Source organism: Medicago sativa, chromosome 4 (assembly GCF_051527215.1).
Source record: "Medicago sativa cultivar Bolivia chromosome 4, Bolivia_mono, whole genome shotgun sequence".
Classification (NCBI taxonomy): domain Eukaryota; kingdom Viridiplantae; phylum Streptophyta; class Magnoliopsida; order Fabales; family Fabaceae; genus Medicago; species Medicago sativa.
In genome coordinates, this window is record NC_140752.1 from 71813721 (window position 1) to 71837731 (window position 24011).

The following is a 24011-nucleotide window of genomic DNA, read 5'->3' on the forward strand; positions in this document are numbered from 1 at the left end:
TTATTAAATACTCATCATCATACAACCATTACAATCCACCACTAATTAATTAATCAATCCACTATTTTATATGCTCGTACATAATCATCATTCGTACGTTCTATTCCTATGTCCAACATTACATTAGTTTAAGTATCTTAATTCAATCACAACAGTTCATAAGTTATTCATTTCGAAAGCACTAGCTCAATCTAACTCGTTTTCAAGTTTCAAAGTCGATTTTATTTCGTCTCAAAATAAACCAATGCAATTCAATCCAAAGCAAGCATTGATCACATATCAATTAATCATTAAAACATCGACAAAACATCACCAAAAGGCTGCCCAAGGATGCACAGAAACCACCCCAGTCACCCAAAATACAAAAACAACAAATGCTGTCAAAAGCCTTGGTAAGGGTGTACATAGATCGATTTGGGTTGGGTTTGGCCAAACCCAAAACCCGAGCCACATAGGGTACACCGGTTTGGGTGAGGTAAAATAACCACCCGTTATACCATTGGATGTGTTTGGGCAAGTCTGTAACACTCTGAAAATTTATATTTAATTGTTGAATTATGCTAGTTAGAGAAATTCTCGAGTTTAAGATTAAATTGATGTTATGATGTTTAAAAATTTATGTTGAATATGAGAGAATAGATTATGATGGTTAATGACGTACTAGGAGGATCATCAAGTTGAGGAAGAAAACAAATAAATAAAAATTATATAGGAAAAGGGGGAGGTGTCGAATAGAAGTAAATAATTAAGTGGGGGAGGGAGGAGTAAAAATAATAGGAAACAGAAATAAGTAGAATAATAGTAGGAGGCTAGCCCAAGTATAAATAGAGAATTAACAATCAGAGTTCTCATTATCTACTGAACGTGAAAAGGAATAGAAGAGAGGTGCGGAGGCAGAGAAAACCCTAGTGCAACAAGGTCAAGCCAAAACCAGAGTTTTCAAAGGATTCGAGGTAAAAGGGAGATTCCTACCACTTTAGGGTGTTTAATCCATGATGATTCATTTATTATGATGTGTTATTTATGATGGAAATATGGTGATGAGCAAAGGTAATGATGTTGTTGAATGAATGGAATTTATGAGATCATTTTAGGGTTTATAAATTTGAAGTTTTTAATCTTGAAAGAGTAGGTAATCCGAGGAGATAATGGAAAAGTTAGTGTTTAGTTGTTAGGGTAACCCTAGGTAATGTTCCCTATCAATTTAGGATCAAACGAGGTCAAGAACAGAGGTTTATAGCCAAGTTAGGAGCATATTCGAGTGTAAAAACGTTGTTTTCTGAGTTCTGAAATCGTCCCAATCGTGCCACGATTGAAGCCCAACGTGCCACGATTTTTCCAGAAACGAAACCCATTTTTTATCTATCCAAACGTGCCACGATGGGAACTCAACGTGCCACGATGCAGTGTGCACTTAGACTATTTTTGACCTATTTTTATGCCTCCAAAGGGTTCCTAAGATGTATAGTAAGGCCCCAAATCAATAAACTTAATTGAGATGGATTTAATTAAGGGTTATAGGAGTGATTTATTTTACCATAATGTAATTAAAATAAGATGGTCTTCAAAAGTATTAGAGAAGTGTAAAGGCGGTGATAAGATGAGTTAGAAATAACATGAACTATAGCAAACCAAGAATATGAAGATAGAATTTTGGGGTATAGACGGCAATAATGAGGGACTAATACACGAGGATAGGATCTTAAGAACGTAAGAAGCTAGATGTATAGACGAAAACCATTATGTGGGGAATAGAATAGCGAAAGTCTTAAAGATTGAAAGAGAAGAATATAATTGTGTTTGTATGAGTAATAGATGTAGAGGACGAGGGTAAACTAATGAAAGACATAAATTTTAAATATGGTATAACTATGACAAAATTATTAGTTAGACATGAGTAGACGAATATATGGCGTTAAATAATGATGAGTTACTAATGACGTAAGGTGATGATGTAAAATAAAGTTGTTAACATTAAAGACGAATGGTGCGGAAGGATGTATGACGAAAAATGACGAATGACCATGATGTAAGGATGATATGTAGATTATGGGTCTTCTAAATGATGTTTTCAGTGTGTCTTCATGCATCATAGCATATTGCATAATGACGAATGATGAATGATGAATGACGAATGACGGATGTAAGTTCAGTAACATACCTCTGACTTACATCATTATGACGATAGGATCCGGTACCGGCATGCATATAGGTCTAGGAAGTATGTTGCATATAAGTCGTAAATAGGCAAAATGTGGTATGTGCTAATGATGTGAATTGTTGTGCATGTTAAATTTGAGTGCATTATGATGTATGTGTTTTCTTTTTTATGGTTCTATGAAGTGAATGGTGTAAATATTAATGTAGAGTGACTGATGATAAAATGATGATATAACTATGATGACATGATAACAAAATTTATTTCATATGTATCCTAATGTATAATATGATGTGAATTCTCACCCCTTGCTGTTGTTTGTGTGTTTGGTGACTGTACTCTTGGGGTACAGATACTCAGGAAGAGGAGAATTTGCTTTGCGGGACACTTAGAAGATGGCAACGGGATTATACCTCCGTAGCTATTTATCTTTACCTTTAAGTAGCCGAATAAATGCGTGCTCTGATCTGTAACACTTGGGTTGGGGTTAAACGTTGAATGTCTTTATTTTATGATGTTAAAGAACCATGACTTTTATGTTTCTAATCAGTAATTGCTGATGGAGGATTTGATGTCTTTGAATTATGAAGTTTTTATTTAAAGTATTTTCTATTGTTGAGTACGATGCACAATTTATTTTATTTTGATGTATGACAGACAAATGACGAAGTGTAACATCCTTTTTATCTTAATATATACTTATTATTAAATAAAAACAATGTCGGGAATTAGTGTGTTACAAAATCCTCTAATTCTGGGTTGGGTTGGATTGGGTAATGAGTTACCCAACTTATTTTTCTATTTTTTAATATTAAATGAAAAGTAATGATTTGTCATAAATATTACTTTACTTTTTTAATTTTCTTAAAAAAATTGGTTAACTTATTTTGACTATAATTTTATGCATCATAGAATAATAAATTTTAATATCAAATAATAAACCCCATTATAAAATACCTACAACAAACTAAAGTTGCATGACATAATAGTGCATCAGTATTAAAACAACCAAAAAGTACAACATCTTGATTTGTAACTCTAGCATGTTTTGATTTTCATTATATAGGGTACAAATGTATGTTTTGGAAATATAAATTGGTTTATGACCATAACCTTTAGTATCTTTCTTCTACCCTATGAAAATAAAGATAAAAAATATTGATATTATTGGGTAAGTGGGTTTTTTTTTGTAGTGGCTGGGGTTTGAACCCGGGACCTTACATATATTATGCATTGTCCAAACCAACTGAGCTAAGCTCACTAGAACGGGTAAGTGGGTTTTTTCGGTTGGTTTCTGGTTATACCCGAAACCCATTTATTTTTATGGGTTTTCCATTTTTAGAAATCATATCTACCCAATTACTCGACCCAATCCATTTTTTTTGAGTTTTTTAGGTGGGTTTGACCGGATTTTCTGGGTTGACTCAACCCATGTACATACCTACTCCTAGGTGCGTGGCGCCAGCCTGTGCCATCCTGGGGCGCTGGCTCTCCGTAACTGGGCACCTAGCGCCTCAGTTGTAGTGCCAACGTTGCGAAAACCCCTTAAACTCACGTTTTGGACTCGATTTTGCATCATAATCTCCCCAAAATCACTTATTTTGATCCCCAATAAACCGAAGTGATTTAAAACATTTTCCAAGGTCCAAACACTTCAATCAAGCACTTATAACACTTTTAAAACATCAACTTATACATCAATTTTCATGGTTTCCACTCATTTCCTCATAAAACTCAAAAACACCAATTTACCATGATCATACATGGATTTTAACATAACAGCAACATGGATTCTCAAGTAATCATATACCCATAATTAAAACAACATACAACAACACAAATTCATCATTAGTTCATCGCTAGATTCATGAAATTAGAGAAAAATCAGTCAACATATCTACCCAATTGCTCATAAATCCCATATGGTAAAAATAATCTCCCCCATTACCTCTTAACTCATTTCATCTTCTTTCTCTCTAGACCCCCCTTTCTTCACCTCTTGCCTTTTCTTTCTATTCTTGCCTCTTTCTCAAAAGTTTGCAAATGATTTTCTAACCTTAATTCACAAAGGCTACCACTTATTTATATCAACTAGTTTTGGGCTTAGTTCTCACAACTCTTAATGGGTTTAGTCTCTATTCATTCTTCAGAATGAAAACACTACACAATTACTCCAATTAAACCTCCCTTTCACGCATACACCCCATATTCTCTTAATTTCTCATAAATATTATTTTCTACTATCTTCACAAAAATACCCTTCACTCCTAAATTTCCAAAATGCCTTTTATCCACAATTTCTAATAAAGATCAACTTACCCCTCAATTCAATCACATCAAATAAACAAATAAGTTCTAAATAATTAAAATAATAATAAACTAAAAATCGGGATGTTATAGTCTTCTTCTGAAGCTGTCTCTATCAAACTCGGACAGTACAGTTTGTCTTATGCTGATCATGTGCAGAAACAAACAAAGAACTTCAAGGACAAAAGGAATGAACATATAATTCCATCTTGTAAGGTTAAGCCAAATTTTGTTTTTCAATTTTACAAATATGAGTGTTCCAAGCAACTTTCATTTCTAGAACTTGAAATTTTTCTTTATCGTTGATTGGTCATGTTTTGTACACACAAAGGAAAATGCTTGGTACATAAAACCTTTTTTAGCTTACAAGAGTTTATGATTATAATTATCCTTTGTAAAGGCAAATCGAGCCTTTAGGATTAGACCACTTTGTTTGGTGACAAACTACATTACAAACCTAGAAACCTTAGGCGAATTTAACCCAAATTTTGTGTTGGAATTAGGTTATGTAGGATGTTTGTTGAATTTTATGTTTAAGGTTGCTGTTTGAATCGGCAACATTCAAGTTTGGGGTAGGGGTACTAGAGATCTCAACATTTAAAAAATCTCTCTTCAAAATAAATTTGTGATGATAAACAAACACATTAAATTTGTGATGATACAAATTTAAATTCCTTAAGAGAGGGTTGTGAAATTGTCATGACTTCACTTCTAGGGTTTTTTTAAATTTTTTTTTTTTGCAAGCGTATATTTCAAAAATAATAATATTGCAAGGATCAAAACCCAACAAAATCATATTTACGTCCTTCCAAAAAAAAAAAAAATCATATTTACGTGAACCATTTGCATATTTTAGCTTTATATTGGGGTGGAGTAGTGTTGGTGATGTTGTGCTCCAACTATTTTTTTTTTTTTTGAAAGAGTGCTCATATTCTATTTTGAACTATAGGCGATAATAGATTATATTTTTTGAATCTCTTAACACAACTGTGAGACTAATATCTTGAGTCGGATAGTACTGTAGGGTGTAACAAAACTCTCATTCAAGAGATTTAACACTACTTTATACTTTTTTTTATACTTAAAACTGGATTCAAACTCGTAATCTTTTGTTAAGTTTGAAAACAGTTTTTATCATCTCATCGATTGATTTTTTTTTACAAGAATCTCATCGATTGATAACTATGAAGCCTGGATACGGATACGAGTGCGGGTACGATACAGGTATGCGGCGGATACGTGAATTTTTTTAAATTTAGGATACGATATTGTTAAGATACATTGACACAAATTTTATACTAAAACTCATATGTGTGTAAAATACTTGAAGAAAATAATCATTGATTACTCTTTATTATTATATTATTATAAAAGTTACAATTTTAAAAAAATAATACATGTGATCAAAATAAAAAAAAAATGTAAAGTTTTCTTATATTTTCATATGTTGGGATATCGAGAGAAACATTAAAAGAACTCAACACAAATTTTATCTAATGTTGATTAATTGAATCACATCTCTCTCATTACGTTCATAAGTATAAATTTAAGTGGTTCATCGAGAAACAATTCTAATGATTCATATGTAAAATTGAACCATACACATCTCTGCTGAATTTTTAATATATATCTCACCTTTCTACCCATCATATTTTCTTGGATACGTATATGTGAAAGTATCTTTGTGTATCTGTGGAGTGTCTTATATGTATCTAATAAAATATTTTTAAAAAATTAAAAATAATTCTGATACTTTGTATCCATGAATATCCGTGGAGTATCGGTATCTGATACGCGCACGTCTCCATTTTGGAATATCCGTGATTCATAGATTAATAATAATCAATTAATGATACGATATGGACCAATGATACTGACACATAAGAAAGGATATTCGATATTAAAGTTAGAGATAATTTTTTTTATTTTTTTGTTAAGGGACTAAAATCGTAACATTATAACATAGAGGGGGAACTGCACTTAAGTTTTTTTTTTTTATAACCAAAATTAAAGTTGGTAGTTTGGAACAGATCAAATAGAACTGGAATAAGATAACGACTTCACCTGGCCCGCACACAAGTAGGATTATGGCGAAACTCTTGTCCCATACATTAGCATTTATCATAAAATTAATGTCATCTATCCTTTTCCAAGTAATATCCATGTCTGATCATGTATCCTTTTTTAAGTATACACCTTCTGGTCATTATTATAAGCAAAAATTAATATTTTAGATTCATTCATTGAATGATGCATGTGGTCTATAATAAGACAATATACACCCTCCGGTCACTATTATAAGCAAAACTTTGTATTTTAGATTCATTCATTAAATGATGTATGTGGTCTATAATAAAGACTATATACATCATTAAATGAATAAATTTAGAATGCAAACTTTTGCTTATAATAGTGACCAGAGAGTGTACATTGTTTAACTGAATGAATTTAAAATGTAGATTTTTGCTTATTATAGTGACCGGAGGGTGTATGAAAATAAAAAGTATATTCCTTCGAAAAATAAAATAAAATAAGAAGTATTTATTTCCTCTTGTCAAAAGAAAAAGTATTTATTTCCTTTCAAAAAAAAAAGAACGACTTAATTAAAAAATATAATATAAAGCTTTTAAAATATGACACAAGTAATTAATGTACTAGTAACTATTTTCATTGCCCACATTATAAGTCGTTTTAAGTTGAGTAAATTACACTTCCCTCCCCTCAAAGATGCTTGAATTACACTTCTCTCTCCTCTTATGTTAAAATATACACTTCCCTCCCCTCTTATTCAAAACATTCAAAACATATTAGAAAATATTTCACTCTCCTCCTCCCTTGAGTGAAACTTAAATTACATTCTCATCCCCTTTTATGTTAAAATCTACGCTTTAGTCCCTTAATATTTTTTTATTTCTAATAATTTAACAAAAAAAATAATCTAACACACTTAAAAGAAAAATAGCATTGCGGGTTCATTTTAATATAATCAAATTTTGAATACATATCTTTCTCAATTTTTTATTCACAATTTCATTAACATATAGTTTTAAACCCTATTATAAAATATGAAACAACCCAAAATAAAATTAAAATATGTGAAAAAATTTAGAGTAGATTACACTCTTCTCTCCTCAAACACTCTCCTCCCTTCTTATGTTAAAATATAAATTCCCCTCCCTTGAAAAGAAAAAACTATACTCCCCTATTTTATAAGATGTTCGAATTACAACAATCTCCCTTAATAATTAAATATGCACTACACTTTAATCTATTTTAACATAAATAAATATTTTTATGATATAAACAAATTTTGAACCACCATTTAAGAAAAATAAATTCGTTTCTTTATAATTTAAATGTCAATGATAATTAAATTTAAATATTTTCCTATTAATTTTATAATTTTGAGTACAAAATTAACTTTTAAATAACCATACTTTATTGTTTTTAGTAATTTTTCACATATTTTAATTTTATTTTGTGTTGTTTCATATTTTATAATAGTGTTTAAAACTATATGTTAATGCAATTGCGAATAAAAAATAGGGAAAAATATGTATTCAAATTTTGATTATATTATAATAGATCCGCAATACTATTTTTTTAAGTGTGTTAGATTATTAATTTTTTTTCTAGATTATTAGAAATAAAAAAATTTATTGAGCGAGTAAAGTGTAGGTTTTAACATAAGAGGGGAGGGGAATGTAATTCAAGCTTCTCTTAGGGGAGGGGGGTGAAATATTTTCTAATTTGTTTTGAATAAGAGGGGGGAAGAGTGTATCTTTTAGCATAAGAAGGGAGGGAAGTGTAATTCAAGCATCTTTGAGGGGAGGGAAGTGTAATTTACTCTATTTTACTTTTCAAGGGAGGGGAGTGTATATTTTAACATAAGAGAGGAGGAGAGTGTAATTCAAGCATCTTTGAGGGGATGAGAGTGTAATTTACTCTTTTAACTTTAATCACATGAATTATGAAATACAATTAATATATTTTCAAACAAGTGAAAATAATGTTTAAAAAATATTGCATCATATTTCAAAAAAAAAAAAATTGTATCATTTTCTAAATTAATTCATAGGTGTTAGTTTAGTGGTAAGAGTTCAGTTATATAACTTTAAGGTACAAATTTAAATTCCTTAAGAGATGGTTGCAAAATTGTCACGGATGTCATTTTATTTGAGGCTCTATTTGGTATGGTCAAGAAGCTAACTTATAGTTTATAATGGATAGTTTACAAGTTTGTCCGACAAAAAAAGCTCTGTTGTGTAACGATCTTTTTACAATGAACTTATATAGCTAATTACAAGAGCTTATAGCTTATTCTCCATATACTATTTCAAGTAGCGTTTGAGCTTTTAACTTATAGCTTATTTATCATCTATTGTCTCATTTTTACCCTTATCACTTTAACTAAAATTCGTTTTTTCCCTATGTAATAAATATACTCACGTTTGCATAACAATATATGTTACGTTTTCCATTAGAAAAACAAATGTTATGTTTTATCTAAAATAATACTCATTACTTTACGTTTTTTTAAAAAAAGGTGTTGTCACAATTAACCTTTTTTTAAGGGTCGCAATTAACTTTTTTTTAATTTTTTTTGAAAGTTTTGTTTAATATTTTTTCTGGTATAAAAACTAAACTAAAATAAATTTTAAATAAAACATTATCAAATTTATGAATTTAAAATTAATATATGAAAGACATATTAAATTAATATATTTAAATTATTAAATTTTACATATCAATTGATGTAAATTTTATTATAATTTAAGAATACCATTTTATGTCATTTTAGATTCATCAGTTAGTTAAATCACTAATTTTATCAAACACTTCAACTAGTTTATCAGTAATAAGTCATCGGTTAAAAGCTATAAGCTATAAATTATTAGTCATTAGTTATCAGCTAACCACTAATTTTACTAACCAAAGCCTAATTTTTTTTTGCCACATAAGCTAATAGTTCACTCGGGTACTAGAACATTTAGTTTTAGCGACGTCATGAATCCATCGCAAAAGGAGCTAAAATCGTCGCTAATGATTTTCTGACGATTTACGACGCACTTGAAAACTGGCGTAATAATGGCGGTGAAAAACTTCAGCGACGGAAAATCAAATCCGTCACAAATTGCGACGGATTTTGATTTTTAAAACAGCAACAATCCGACGCAAAACTCGCATAATATTGATATTTAAGACCCAAATTTCCGTAACAAATTATCGACGTAGTAAGTATCCGTCACAAATTTCTGACGTAAAGAAACCGTTGCAGATTTCTACTAGAATAAACTTGTCGCTAAGTTTATGGGAATTTTAATAGTGTCGCAGTGATGGCCAACGCTAATTTGCAAGACAAATAAATTGCAACTTTCAATTTTCCGTCGCAAATAGCAATTTTTTTTTTTTTTTTTGCATTAAGATAAGTTTAGGAAATTTCTCAATTCTTTCTCAAAATACTTTTGTAATATTAGACAAGATGAACCACAACTATCAAAACTTTTTTAAAAAAAAATACGTAAAATTCACATTATTTGATGAAAAAACCTTTTTGGATGCGTTCATAAGAATAACACTACTTATATTTTGCATCAAAATATATTGAAATTGAAATTATTACTAAAAAGTATTATAACATTGTACTTGAAACTAAAAGTTATAATCAAGTAAAATTCACATTAATATTTGATGAAAAAACCTTTTTGGTTGCGTTCATAAGAATAACACTACTTATCTTTTGCATCAAAATATATTGAAATTATTACTAAAATGTATGATAACATTGTACTTGAAACTAAAAGTTATAATCAAATTCTCAAAATAAAATTCTCAAAATAACATGATATAGCGGACACGAATGTGGATCCTAATTCGAAGGATGAGGTCGATATAGAGGTAGATGTGAATGACCTTGTGAAAAAAACTCAATGAATTTATGAAATTTCTCTCGAAGCAAACTTGAATCCTCTTATGATTGCTCTCAAAGCAAACATGACTCCTCCTGTGATGCACGAATCAACTCCTAATGAGTCTTCAACCGTTCCGTGAGTTCCATGTTTTCAGCTGACATTTTAGAAATTACAGTCCTCATATGCTCATATTCATATGGTGAGATGCCTTCAGATGATCTGGATGAAGAAGACTTGTATTTTCCTGACTCTGGTCCCAAACCATATATGCGTCCCTTCTTGTCGATTCCTCCAACTACGTCTAAGAAGATGAAGTTGTCTGACTTATGATCATTAGACACATCATCCCCCTCTATTTGCTGTGAGTTCCTTTCAAAAATCTATCTGTTATGTTCATCCTACAAAATTAAAGTTCGTCTTAATTCTTACGTATAAAAATATGAAATTAAATTAATTACTACAATTATCTTACTAAATTCATATATTAAACCAACCAATAACAACTTTAACAAATTAAAACTAACTTTTAAGTAATAACTAAGTTATCATGATTTCTTTCCAAGTGAATAAACATAAGATAATCGTAATCAGATGTCAGAATCGATAATCGTGTTTAGATGTCAGAACCTGATGAACAATAGTAAGCATGCATAACATTAAAAACTATAGCAGAACAGCAGGCAACATACAACATTATATATGATTAGATAACAAAAAATAATTATAGCATATGATGGCAGAGTTATAGTATAGCAACATGCTTCAATACACACGAGGATAACTATAAATACTAATTTTAAAGTATTTCCAATTACCTTGACTATCCACCAGCATACCAAGTTCACAAAATGATATAACTCATTCTAGAAAATTTTCAGTTGTTTTATGTTTATTTGACAAAAGGCTAGAAATGATAATCTCATCTAGTTGTAACTTACCACAACCATATGAGATTTGGAGGATACCCACTTTGATGGATCACCTTTCATTTTGTGTGTCTTTTGAAACACCTCCCAACAGCTTGGAGTCATGTTTAAGTCAGCTTTCTACAGTACAAAATAAATATATTAGTATTATTATTAATTTAAATTATAATGCTTTACCTACAAATATAATTGGTTTACTTACTAATCTTTTAGAATACTCGGTTGCCGGAATTGACCCACAAGTGTGAAATGGACCATCAGAGGATCTTCTATTTTGCTTATTAACTTCTGCCTTGTCCTTCCATTTACTATCTTCCCAATTTTGTTCCAATTTTTCACGCAATTCAACAGGGATTCATTCTTCACAATCTAACCATTCGTATGGTCCCAAAGTGTTAAAGAAAAATAGCAGGCTGTTTCTTTTACTAAAGAAAATATTGATTGGTTTTTTCATTTTATGAGAATATTGATCTGTATGCGGGTAAAAGTTAGACTGGTTATTTTCAACACTCAACAACTTAGTAATATGGGTGAGTAGTCATTACTGATTACATAAACATATGATGCTTGGAAGTCAAAATCTGTTAGAAGTTAGAACTGGAACTTACTAAGGGTGTCACTGTAAGTCTGTAAGTTTTAAAATTTGCATGGAAATGTTTACAAGAGTGGTGAAAAAAGTGCACCCTAGAATTATTAATTTTGCATGGAAGCATGTGCCACTATGAATTATTTATTTCAACTGGAGAGTTAACATTAAAAAATTATTTATTAGTGTATTAAATATATAACAATTTAGTTTTATAATGTAATATTGCTGCCAGATTTGTTCATTTTTTCTTATACTTTCTTACTATGCATTTTAAAGTAAATATTGGCTATTAGGTTAGGTTTATCAGCTACAATGTTACATTTTTATGAAATGGCCTCATATAAGTCATCTCTGTTCCTGATTTGAAGGATGTGCTTAGATTAACACTAATGAAACTTCTAGCTTACTATTTATTGAGTCCACCTTATCTAGAGATAACATCAACTGATAATTCCAAATAAAAAATGGACCAAGTTACAAATCTAACATCGAGAAGGTTGAACATGAGTCAAAAGAAGAGAAGGACAGTACCTGAAACTCCTTATACCATATGTCTGCAAGATCCTTATCATATTTCTTTAACTCTCCATAAGTTTCCTAAGTCCCTTGAAACAGACGTTTCATAATCTTTGTAATGCCACGTGTGGGTTGAACAGTAGGCTTAAACCTATAAAAACAATATTAAATAAGCAGTAAAATACAAACGTACGAGTTATTATATAATTAAACGGAAATTCTTATAAAAATATTATGTTAAATGTGGCCCCGGACGAATCCATATACGCCCATCAGTAGGATCTGTACTTTCAGCTATCGAATATGAATCATCACATGATGATGATGCACGTGGATCACCACCAGATACAACATCAGATGGTAAATGTGGCGAGCTATGTGTATTAGAAAGATGTGGACTTGGGGTAGATTGTGGAGATTGGATATTTGTAGGTATTTGAGATATGGGATGATGTGTCGGTTGCCTTGTAGGTTGGGGAGGTTGGATATTTGAAGGTATTTTAGATGTAAGATGATGTGTAGGTTTCCTTGTAGGGTGGGGTTGTTGGGTATTTGTAGGTATTTGATAAGTGGGAGCATGAATAATAGACATTTGTGGACTTGGAGTAAAGAGGAAATGTTGGAAATTTGTAGGTGTTTGAGATATGGGATGATGTGTCGGTTGCCTTGTAGGTTGGGAAGGTTGCCTTCTGGAGGGCACCTAAGTCTTTAAGAAGGTATTGACGGTTCAACAAAGAAGGGGATTCAACTATAAAAGACATACCAAAAACTCTTCACTAATTAAAACATATAAATCTATAAAACAACCCAAATCACCAACAAATTGACAAAATTCCAGGAAGAAAAATCAAAAGCTTAATAGATAGGCATTCAAATTGTGCATACCAATCCAGTTAGTATTTGGGAATTTCTTTTTCAATACACCAAGTCCCTAAGAGAATTAAAGAATCTATTAAAGTTCAAACAATACATCACAAGATTTTCTGCAAAAAAAAAATATCACATGAAACTGAATCGAGTTGGAAGGGATAAAAACTCCAACCTGATAATCTGGTCTAAAATCATGCCCCCATTGGCTCACAAAGTGAGCCTCATCAATTACAATCCTTGAAAGCAACTCGCGACCATGTAAACTCTCCAATTGTCACAAAAGAACGTCACTTCTGTAGTCAATATACAAAACAAAGGCATTATGAAATGAAAAATTAAAGTACTTAGGAGATAAAACCCAATGCATTAAGATAAGCAAGAAGAGTTAATTAATGAATAGGACAGGAGATTGAAGAGTAAAAATAGAAGTGAATAGCAGTTACCTTGTTGAAGAGAATGACACATGAAGAAAGTAAGATGTAGATAAATATGTAGAAATAAGTTAGAAAAAACGTTTTGCTCATTATTTTGGCTTGTGATTGTGAGACAAAAGCAGTAGGTCAATCTAAGCAACTAACAAGACAAATCCATGTTGTTAAAATCGAAGCATGATTTGGAATGAAGAAAAGTTGAAGAGAAGAGTAATTATATGGATATGTGCAATGTCTGTGTAGAATGAAGATCGAATCTAACCAAGAGAAAAGGTGTGCAACACCAATAGTGGAAAGATACGCACAGAGATTCAGAAGAAAAGGGAAGAATGAATAAATGATGATGATGGAGGGTTTCACGCGTTTGTCTGGACGAAAATGGAAGGATTTTAACAATTTTTTTTGTCATAACATAATAAATAATATAATTTGAATTAAATACCAACAAAGTCATCATGGCCTGGTCGAAAAATGCCTGTCCATCAGTTGAAGGTCACGGGTTTGAGTCTCAGCTCGCCCATAAATATTTAAATAATTTAATTTTGCACGATTTGATATAAAAAGAACGCGAAATCTCTTTGTGACGGAATAAAATGATGTCACTAAGCATTAGGAGATTTTCCGACGGAATAAGTGACAGAATATTAAGAGATGAAATCAAATCGTCGCTAAATCCCTCACAAAACCTGACCCATTCAAATTACTGACCGAATTCGTGACAGAAATTTAGCGATAGGTGTAACCGTCACAAAATCCGTCACAGTTTGCGATGGAATATATCCCCTCACAAAATTCTGTCGCAAAAAGCGTGTTTTTTAGTAGTGTTCCTAGGGTTTTTTTAAAAATATTTTTTTTTTGCGAGCATATATTTAAAAAAAAAATTGAAACCATGTGTCGGTGATGCTGTTCTCCAATTTTTTTGTTTTTGTTTTGGAAAGAGTGCTACTACTCTATACCACATGATGCAGGGAGTGGTAAAACAGGGCACCAAAAGAAGGATATAGCTACTACATCAAAACAGGGAGGTGTTAACCTTGCCGAAACACAAAGTACAGATGTTTGTAATGTAGAATCCCCCTCCGGTCAAGGAAACCTTGAAAAGAATCATGATGATGATTCAGAATCAGTCGACATTCTCGTTGGCGATGAGCATCGTGATGAAGCCATAACATATTCACCCTCTTCGGGGAACATTGACCAGCAACTTGTAGTTTGATCAATTCCAGATGTGGTCCAGTGGGATATAGAATTTCTGAAGGAATCCTGGGCTAATATGGCTCAGAATGATGAAGGTATTAAACTGAAGGATTCAACACTGGTTGATAATCAACAATTTCAACTAGTAGTTCATAAGAAAAAGAAGAATAGGCAGAAGTCGCTGGCTGAATCTAACAAAGGAAGCTACGCTACCAGGCTAAGGGTAGGTGCTCCCAAAAGTGTCCAATTTAAGCTTTGATTTTTCTCTTTTCTGTTTTTTCTTTTATTGAGGGTTTTGGTTTATGTCCCCCCTTTTTTCTGTACTTTCTCTTTGCTTTTAATACGATTAGGGTGTTGCAGTATGAGACCCCCTCTGCACCCCATCTTTTGCTAAAAAAAAAAATTATGTGTTTTGAATCAGATATCTCTCAGCACAATCGTGGAGACTAATATCTTGGGTCGAATTGTACCGTAAGGGGTCACAAAACTCTCATTTAGGAGATTTAACACTACTTCATTCTTAAAACTTGTAATCTTTGTTAAGCTTGAAAACAACCTTTATCATCTCATCTCATTGATTGATTTTTTTTAGGCAAAATTACACTAAAGGTTATTTATCTTATTTATTTGTAACACATTGGTCCTTTATCTTTTTTTGTCCCGTTTAGGTCCTGTATCTACTAAAATGTGCACATGTTAATCCATTTGTTTATTTTTCTATTAAAAAACATGAAAATATTAATTTTATTGATAACTTTATATTATAAAATATTTTTTAATAAAAATAAATAAATTCATAAACCATATGAACATCTTCATCCTCATCTTCATCTTCTTCCTTAAATCAAAAAATTGTCCATCCAAATACACCTTTAAATTCCTTAAATATTTTCACTTCCATCTTCTTCTAAACACAAAATTCAAAATCTCCAAATTTCATAAACCCAAAGTTTACCAAACCTATAAATTCGGATTTTGGATTTAAAGAAAGAAGTCCAGAATTTGAGCAAATTAAGAATTTTTTTGGGAGGCTTCATTTGATTTAATATACAATTGAATGGAAAGTGAAGGATTTGAAGTTGGGTTTATTGGGAATTTGTTGGCTTTATTTGTAGTGAATTTTTTCTAACAAAGTTTTAATTTTTAGATTTTTTTTGTTACAGGGAGAGGTTAACCATGACAATTGCAGCAACTCAACTGTACTACACATTGATTCGGAAATTTTGGCTTTCGTTCCTTAAATCCAAAATTCAAATTTATGGGTTTGATTAACTTAGAGTTTATGAAATTTGGAGATTTTGAATTTTGTGTTTAGAAGAAGATGGAAGTGAAAATATTTAAGGGATTTGAAGGTGTATTTGGATGGACAACTTTTTGATTTAAGGAAGAAGATGACGATTATGAAGATGTTCATATGGTTTATGAATTTATTTATTTATATTAAAAATATTTTATAAAATAAAGTATTGATAAATTTAATATTTTCATGTTTTTTAATAGGAAAATGAACAAAATGATTAACATGTGCACATTTTAATAGATAAAAGATCTAAATGAGACAAAAAAATAAAATAAAAGATCAATGTATTACAAATAAATAAGATAAATAATTTTTAGTGTAATTTTACTTTTTTTAACAAGGGTCTCATCGATTGATAATTGGACCGTCATAATCTTCCTAAGGGCCCTAAAGCCCTCCAGAAAAGGTCTTGGCGCCCCTCCAGAAGGGTTATTAAGCCTTGGCGCGCTCCCTTAAGGGCGCCGCCTCACAAAACTTCTAGAAGCCTCTAGAAGCCGCCCGATAGCCCCAAAATACATAAATACCCCCGTTGCTTGGGAGCCAAGCAACCGAAACCCAAGCCCATAGCAGGCTATAAATACTACTCTTGAGATCATTCTCAGGGGATCAAATCATCAGTCTAAACCCTAAAATACGATACTTAACCCCAGTATCCCTTACCGTACTTTTTTGGCAAGTACAGTTGGCGCCGTCTGTGGGAAAAAGGTAAAACTAACCTTGACCACATTTTTTGAATCGCAAATCGTGATTCGAGAACCCTAAAACGAGACCTCTGAGTCGTGAAACTCCTTGGCGGTTCAGAAACCTACCCTTTTTTAACCAACCCTGATGGAAGTGGCGAATGTGCGTGGACTACACGGATTTGAACATGGCTTGCCCTAAAGATCCTTATCCTCTCCCAAACATTGACCACCTGATCGACAACGCCTCAGGGTACAGAACCCTAAGCTTTATGGACGCCTATTCAGGTTACAATCAAATACGGATGGATCCTCTGGACGCTCCGAAAACGGATTTTATGACCAACACAAAGAATTATCACTACGAAGTCATGTCTTTCGGTCTAAAGAACGCAGGCGCCACCTTCCAGCGATCAATGGACACCGCGTTCTCCGCACAGATAGGACAAAATCTTGAGGTATATATTGACGACCTGGTCGCAAAAAGGAAAGAGGGATACAGTCACTCAGAAGATCTGGAGGAGATATTGAGCCAGGTTCGAAGATACAGAATTCGTTTGAATCCAGCTAAGTGTTCTTTTGGAGTGCAAGCGGGAAAATTCTTAGGTTTCCTTTTAACAAGGCGAGGCATCGAAGCAAACCCTGACAAATGTCAGGCGATCATCAACATGAGAAGCCCCACCAACATTAAGGAAGTACAGCAGCTCACAGGTAGGCTCGCCGCTCTGTCTCGTTTCTTGTCCTGCGCCGGCGACAAAGCCTTCTCTTTCTTCGCCTCCATTAGGAAAAAGGAGAAATTTGAGTGGACGCCAGCATGTGAGGATGCTTTCCAGCAAATTAAGAAGTTCTTATCTAGTCCGCCCATCCTTCAACGGCCAAATCAGAACGCCATTCTTTTCCTGTATCTGGCGATATCTGACAACGCCATGAGCACAGTTTTGGTAGAGGACTCAGCAGCAGGAGAGAAGCCAATTTATTTCGTCAGCAGGGTGTTCAAGGGGGCAGAACTGCGATATCAGAAGATAGAACGTCTCGCCCTTGCTGTCGTGGTAACCGCAAGAAAGCTTCGCCCCTACTTCCAAAGTCACAAGGTCGTCGTAAAATCAGATTACCCAATCAGACAGGTACTGGGGAAACCTGACCTGGCCGGAAGAATGGTGGCCTGGTCCATAGAGCTTTCAGAGTATGACGTCCAGTTCGTACCAAGAGGAAGTATCAAATCCCAAGTGTTGGCAGATTTTGTCGTAGAGCTCGCCTCCCCAGTGCAGGAACAACCTCCTTTCGTATGGCTCTTATCTGTAGATGGTTCATCCAACCTGAAAGGCAGTGGCCAGGCGTTATCTTGGAAGGTCCGGACGATGTCCTCATCGAACAATCCCTCAGATTCGAATTCAAGGCAAGCAACAATCAGGCCGAGTATGAAGCTTTGATAGCCGGCATGACCCTAGCCCTCGAGATGGGCGCCGAGAACTTAAGAGCCAAGAGTGATTCCCAGCTCATAACAAGTCAGATCACAGGCGAATACCAAACGAAGGACACACAGCTAGTCAAATACCTGACCAAGGTGCAGAGTCTCGCCAAGAAATTTAGCTTCTTCGAAGCCATTTATGTGCCACGGGAGCAGAATTCCAGAGCAGATTTGTTGGCAAAACTCGCCAGCACTAAACGACCAGGCAACAACAGAACAGTTATCCAGGAAGTGGTTGCAACACCCAGTACAAAGGTGGACGAAGTACTTCAGGTCGCCGAAAACACAGGAGGATGGATGGAGCCATTGCTTAGATATTTGACAGGGTCATTCACACCAACCGATGGCGAGGAAGAGCAGACAGTCAGAAGGCGCGCGTCCAAATTCATTTTGGTTTCTGGAAAACTCTACAAGAGAGGCCGCACGACTCCCCTGCTACGATGCTTAGGAGAAGGCGAGACACACTTGGTCCTTTTGGAAGTACACGAGGGCGTTTGCGGTAGTCATATAGGCGGGCGAGCTCTAGCCGCCAAACTCCTCCGCGCCGGATACTATTGGCCCACCATGCTTCAGGATAGCTCGAATTTCGTAAAGAAATGTGATAAGTGCCAAAGGTTTTCTGACAGGAAGCATGTCCCAGCTAAAGAGTTAACTTCTGTATACTCACCATGGCCATTTCACAAATGGGCGGTCGACATTGTCGGACCTTTTCCTCTCGCCCCAGGGCAGCTGAAATTTCTCATAGTGGGAGTAGACTACTTCACCAAATGGATTGAGGCAGAAGCAGTCGCTAAGATAACTGCAGAAAGAGTAAAGAAGTTCTATTGGAAGAAGATCATCTGTCGTTTTGGCCTACCTAGGTGCATAGTGTCTGATAATGGAACCCAGTTCGCAAGCTCAACAGTGTTAGACTTCTGCAAGAACCTAGGGATACAGACAAAATTCGTCTCTGTAATTCATCCGCAAGCCAACGGACAAGCTGAATCAGCCAACAAAGTTATTCTTAACGGGATCAAAAAGAAATTAGAAGCCGCCAAAAGTTTGTGGGTAGAACAACTCCATGAGGTATGAATAGTTTTCAGAATCAATTTACTCTTAACATTCCTTTTATTGAAATCATTCTCCAAAGTCTTACATTTCTTTCAAGCTACTCTGCTATATATAAACGATGCATCGATCAAAATAAGTACAGGTGCTATGGTCCTACCACACTACCCCTCATTCTACAACCATGGAGACACCGTTCACTATGGTCTACGGCGCTGACGCCATGATACCCGTTGAAATCGACACCCCCACGTGGAGGCGAGATACGTTTTCAGAAGAAGCTAATGAAGTAGGTATGGCGGTAAGCATGGACGTCATTGATGAGGTCAGGGAGCAAGCACACATCAGGGAATTCGCAGCCAAGCAGAGAGCAGCCCGACGATACAACTCCAGGGTGACGCCCAGGGAAATGAAAGAGGGCGACCTGGTCCTCAAGCAAGTCGTCGCCCCAACCAGAATAGGCAAACTCTTTCCAAACTGGGAAGGGCCTTACAGAATTAGGGAAAAATACGCTCACGGGGCGTATAAGTTAGAAGAACTAAACGGAGACGTCGTACCTCGCACCTGGAACGTGGCCAATCTGCGCCACTATTATAGCTAGTTTCTTTTTCTTTTGCATTTAATTTTATTATGTACCAAATAAGGATGATGTAAGATCACCACTGCAACTCTTATCTTTTGACTTTATCAATAATACAGGGTTAGGGTGGCACTCTTTTCCCCTGCAAGGGCAGGGGTTTTTAACGAGGCGCCCTTTCCTTTTTCCGTATCTATGATCCTCTCCGTATTCTTTCCATCATACAAACAGAATTCGCCCACTAAAAATACAAAGATAAAGGATCTACAGCGCCAACATTGATAAAAAGTCTTCCTTCAGAGTAGGAAGCGCCTTCCATCAGAGTTGGAAGTGTAAAATAAAAAGTCTTCCTTCAGAGTAGGAAGCGCCTTCCATCAGAGTTGGAAGTGTAAAATAAAAAGTCTTCCTTCAGAGTAGGAAGCGCCTTCCATCAGAGTTGGAAGTGTAAAATAAAAAGTCTTCCTTCAGAGTAGGAAGCGCCTTCCATCAGAGTTGGAAGTGTAAAATAAAAAAGTCTTCCTTCAGAGTAGGAAGCGCCTTCCATCAGAGTTGGAAGTGTAAAATAAAAAGTCTTCCTTCAGAGTAGGAAGCGCCTTCCATCAGAGTTGGAAGTGTAAAACTAAATCGCACAACCCGCCATCAGGGCTTCTCTTGAAAACAAACGCCGAAAGAATAAACGCCTGGCATCTCGACGTGATCGCCGAAATGTTTATGTCAACATTTTAGGGCGGCGAAAGATACCAGTCGATTGATAAAGATTTAAATCTATAAAGGGACGTAGTCGCTGAAACACTCAGAAACAACTCCCACAGAAGCACTAACATGCAAAATGAAATCAAAAGCAGCGTATAAAATCATAAAATTATCTAAACATTTGCGGAAAGTCAAGCCACAGAAGAAAGGGATACCGCATCAAACATAACTTGAATGAATATTCAAAGTCACAAACTGTCAAGCAAATAAAACAATGTTTGGAAGACGCTTTAGGGAGCCGCCCACGTTAAGTTACATACCAAAAAATAACATAGCACAAATAAAAATACAAAACTATTCATCATCCACTAACTCGCCGTCCACGATGACTTTGAAAGGGTCAAGCTCTTCCACCTTGGCCTCCGGATTGAACAACAGAACCTGCTCTTTAGCACGCCTAAAACCATTTTCAAAGTAAATCGCCAACGAGCGTCTTCCCTCGTCTACAGCCAACTCTGATTTCTCCAACGCGGCTTTCATCTCGCCCTTCTCTGTCTCCACCGCCTCTTTAGCCTGCCTCATCTCTTCCAGGGCGGATTCAGCGGCTGCTTTGTCTTTCAACGCCTCCCTGAGGCGACTTTCCAGTCCAGAGGACTTATGTTTCCATTTCTCAACGTCTTCCGCAGCATCATTGTGCCTTTTCTCCACCAGGTTATGCTTCGCTTCCAAGCAGTGGCTCAACAACATGGTTCTCAAAGCTGCAGTATGGATATCCGCCACCAGATCGCTGCACTTGGCTTTCACTCCAGCTTCCACGTCCACCTTCGTAAAGGGTACCTGTTCATTCACGTACCTACAGATCCATCGAACAATAAGTCGCTAAAATTCAAGTCCAAAACAGCACGAGTAAATCAAACGATCAGGAAAGTCAGGAATGTATCGGCGGACGTCGAAACCCGAGTGCCAGAAGGAGTCCATCACCTCGTCATTCAGAGAAGTACCGCCCGTCTCTTTTCCTGAAGGAGGGCGACTGCTTCCAGGTTTAGATCCCCGACTCGTCCTCGCCTTCTTGGACGAAGGAGAGGCCGCCGCAGTATGGGCATTCCCTCCGCCAGCACCTTCTAAGTCATCCACCTCAATCACGTCAGAGTCCACTTTACCAGACCCTTTCCTCTTCAGCCTCCTCAAGGAAACGCCCGCTGGACTGCTGGACACATAGCCGTCAGGGTTCTTACTTTGCTCCAACTCAGCCAAGTACTTCTTCATCTCCGCGCCAGTAAGGGGCAACATTTCGCCTGCACAAAATAGAAAAAGCTCAGGTAAGCAAACCGAACAAAAAGACAAAACAGAACAAATATGAAACTTGTAAAGGACACTCACGCAAATAGGCTGCCATGCGGACAACATGGCCCTCTCTATTTAACAAATCATGGATATTTGTCAGTGGAACCTTCTCCAAGAATTGAGCCAGCTCATACTCATAGGGCGACATTACATCCAAGTCATACCCTTTCACCGCCAAAGGGGCACTGGTCCACCGAAGAGGAAACTTTGGCTCGCCATCCACCAAAACTGAAGACGTTGAACACCCAGGCGCCCCCTGCACTCTAACAAAAGTATCCCGCCACTCCTTCTTAAAATTACACGCGTAAGGGGGAAAAAGCCTTTTCCAGAATGAGCGGAGATAGTTATCCAGGTTCCCTTGTCAACATCTTTGGTACCATAAAAGTGGAAAAAGACGGCAACAGAGGGCTCAAGACCCAGCGACTTACACAGGATTTCGAAGCCACGAATGAACGCCCAGCTATTAGGGCGAATCTGCTTGGGCGCCACATTCAGGATCTTTAATACGTCCATCTCAAAAGGCGTGAATGGAATTTTCACGCCAAATTCCTCTAGAACGGCGGTGTAGACGAAGTAGGATTCATCCCCCTCGCCCGCCATCTCCTGGTCGCACACGCGCTCGTCTGGGTCACAGGACAATAACACTACTTCCTCCTCCCGTCCGGTGGCCGAGATATCAAACTTACTTCGAAATGAGTCCATCACAGAAACATCTACATAAAGGGAATCCTCTAACAACACTTCTTTCGCAAACAACGACATCCCTGTTAACCTAGAAGGTAACTTCTTTCCCACCACTTCACGCGAAGTTCCCTGAAACGGATAAATTTCACAGCACTCGTCCTCCTTCGTTGCCCCTGGAGTGGCAGACAGAAACACACAGTCACTATCATTGCCCGAATTAGTGCTTGAATCACTCGAAAGGTCACTAAACAATTCTTCCCCAAATAACCCGTCGTAATAAGCATCCCAATTGATAATCCCATCAGCACCGGTAGCATGCCTCAGACACGCTTTCCTCAAATTTTCTTTTTCAATCGGATCACTGGGTTGCATCAATTTCCCCTCACCGTCGCACTCCCTAATTAAAACCATCTCCTAAAACGGCGAACTCACTCAAACGTAAAAACACGACAGAAACAAAAATGGCGAAAGGATAAATAGTAAGTAAGTACCTGCGAAGGGAAGGAAGAACCGATCCTCGAAGCTAAGAAGGTCGAAGGTGGCCAAATCAAAATGAAGAAGGAACCAGAAGAAGAGACTGCAAGGAGCGTGGCGAAAATGAAGGAAGAAACGACCTGGAAATGAGCTTTAAAAGGAAAGCAAAAGTCGCCTAGGGAAACGCGTCGGGCACAGTTCACCAGGCCAAGATTGAGACACGTGGCGATCATCGACGAACGGTGGAATACAGGAAGTTCGTGATCACACGAAAGGCGACCTAACGTAGTCGCCCAAAAGGAAGTCGCACGAACGGAACCGCCTATTCGGCGACGTCCTTTGGGCAATAAAGAGATGGGACCGTCGTACGTCACAAACCATCTCGCCTTAACCCAAGACTCATGCTTGGGGGGCTATAGGATCCGCCATCACACAGCACGTACCCCCCCAGGGCCTGTTAAAGCATTCCACGACGTTCTTAGTACAGCACTCCGAGTCCAGGAAGCACGTCCACCCTTGGGTCCTCCAGAACCTCGGAAAACCGCCTAGGAAAAATCTTTTTCAGATAACCAGCTGCATGATAGGGTTTCGTGAAGACAAGCACTTCGCCTCGTCCCATGACTTGTGCTTGGGGGGCTGTGAACCATCATCACATTCCAAAGGAGCTCAAACGACCCCCAGACAGACTTCCCGCATATCCTCATCACTTCGCCTTGTCCCAAGACTTGTGCTTGGGGGGCTGTGGACCGTCATAATCTTCCTAAGGGCCCTAAAGCCCTCCAGAAAAGGTCTTGGCGCCCCTCCAGAAGGGTTATTAAGCCTTGGCGCGCTCCCTTAA

General features: G+C 36.1%; 1 protein-coding gene across 1 annotated transcript; it reads left to right on the forward strand.

Annotated features, from left to right (window-relative positions):
• Window positions 1–19585: 19585 nt before the first annotated feature.
• On the forward strand, window positions 19586–20002 carry LOC146931511 (uncharacterized). Its single transcript, XM_085707667.1, has one exon. It carries the CDS (start codon window positions 19586–19588, stop codon window positions 20000–20002), a length of 417 nt encoding a protein of 138 aa, XP_085563793.1.
• Window positions 20003–24011: the final 4009 nt, after the last annotated feature.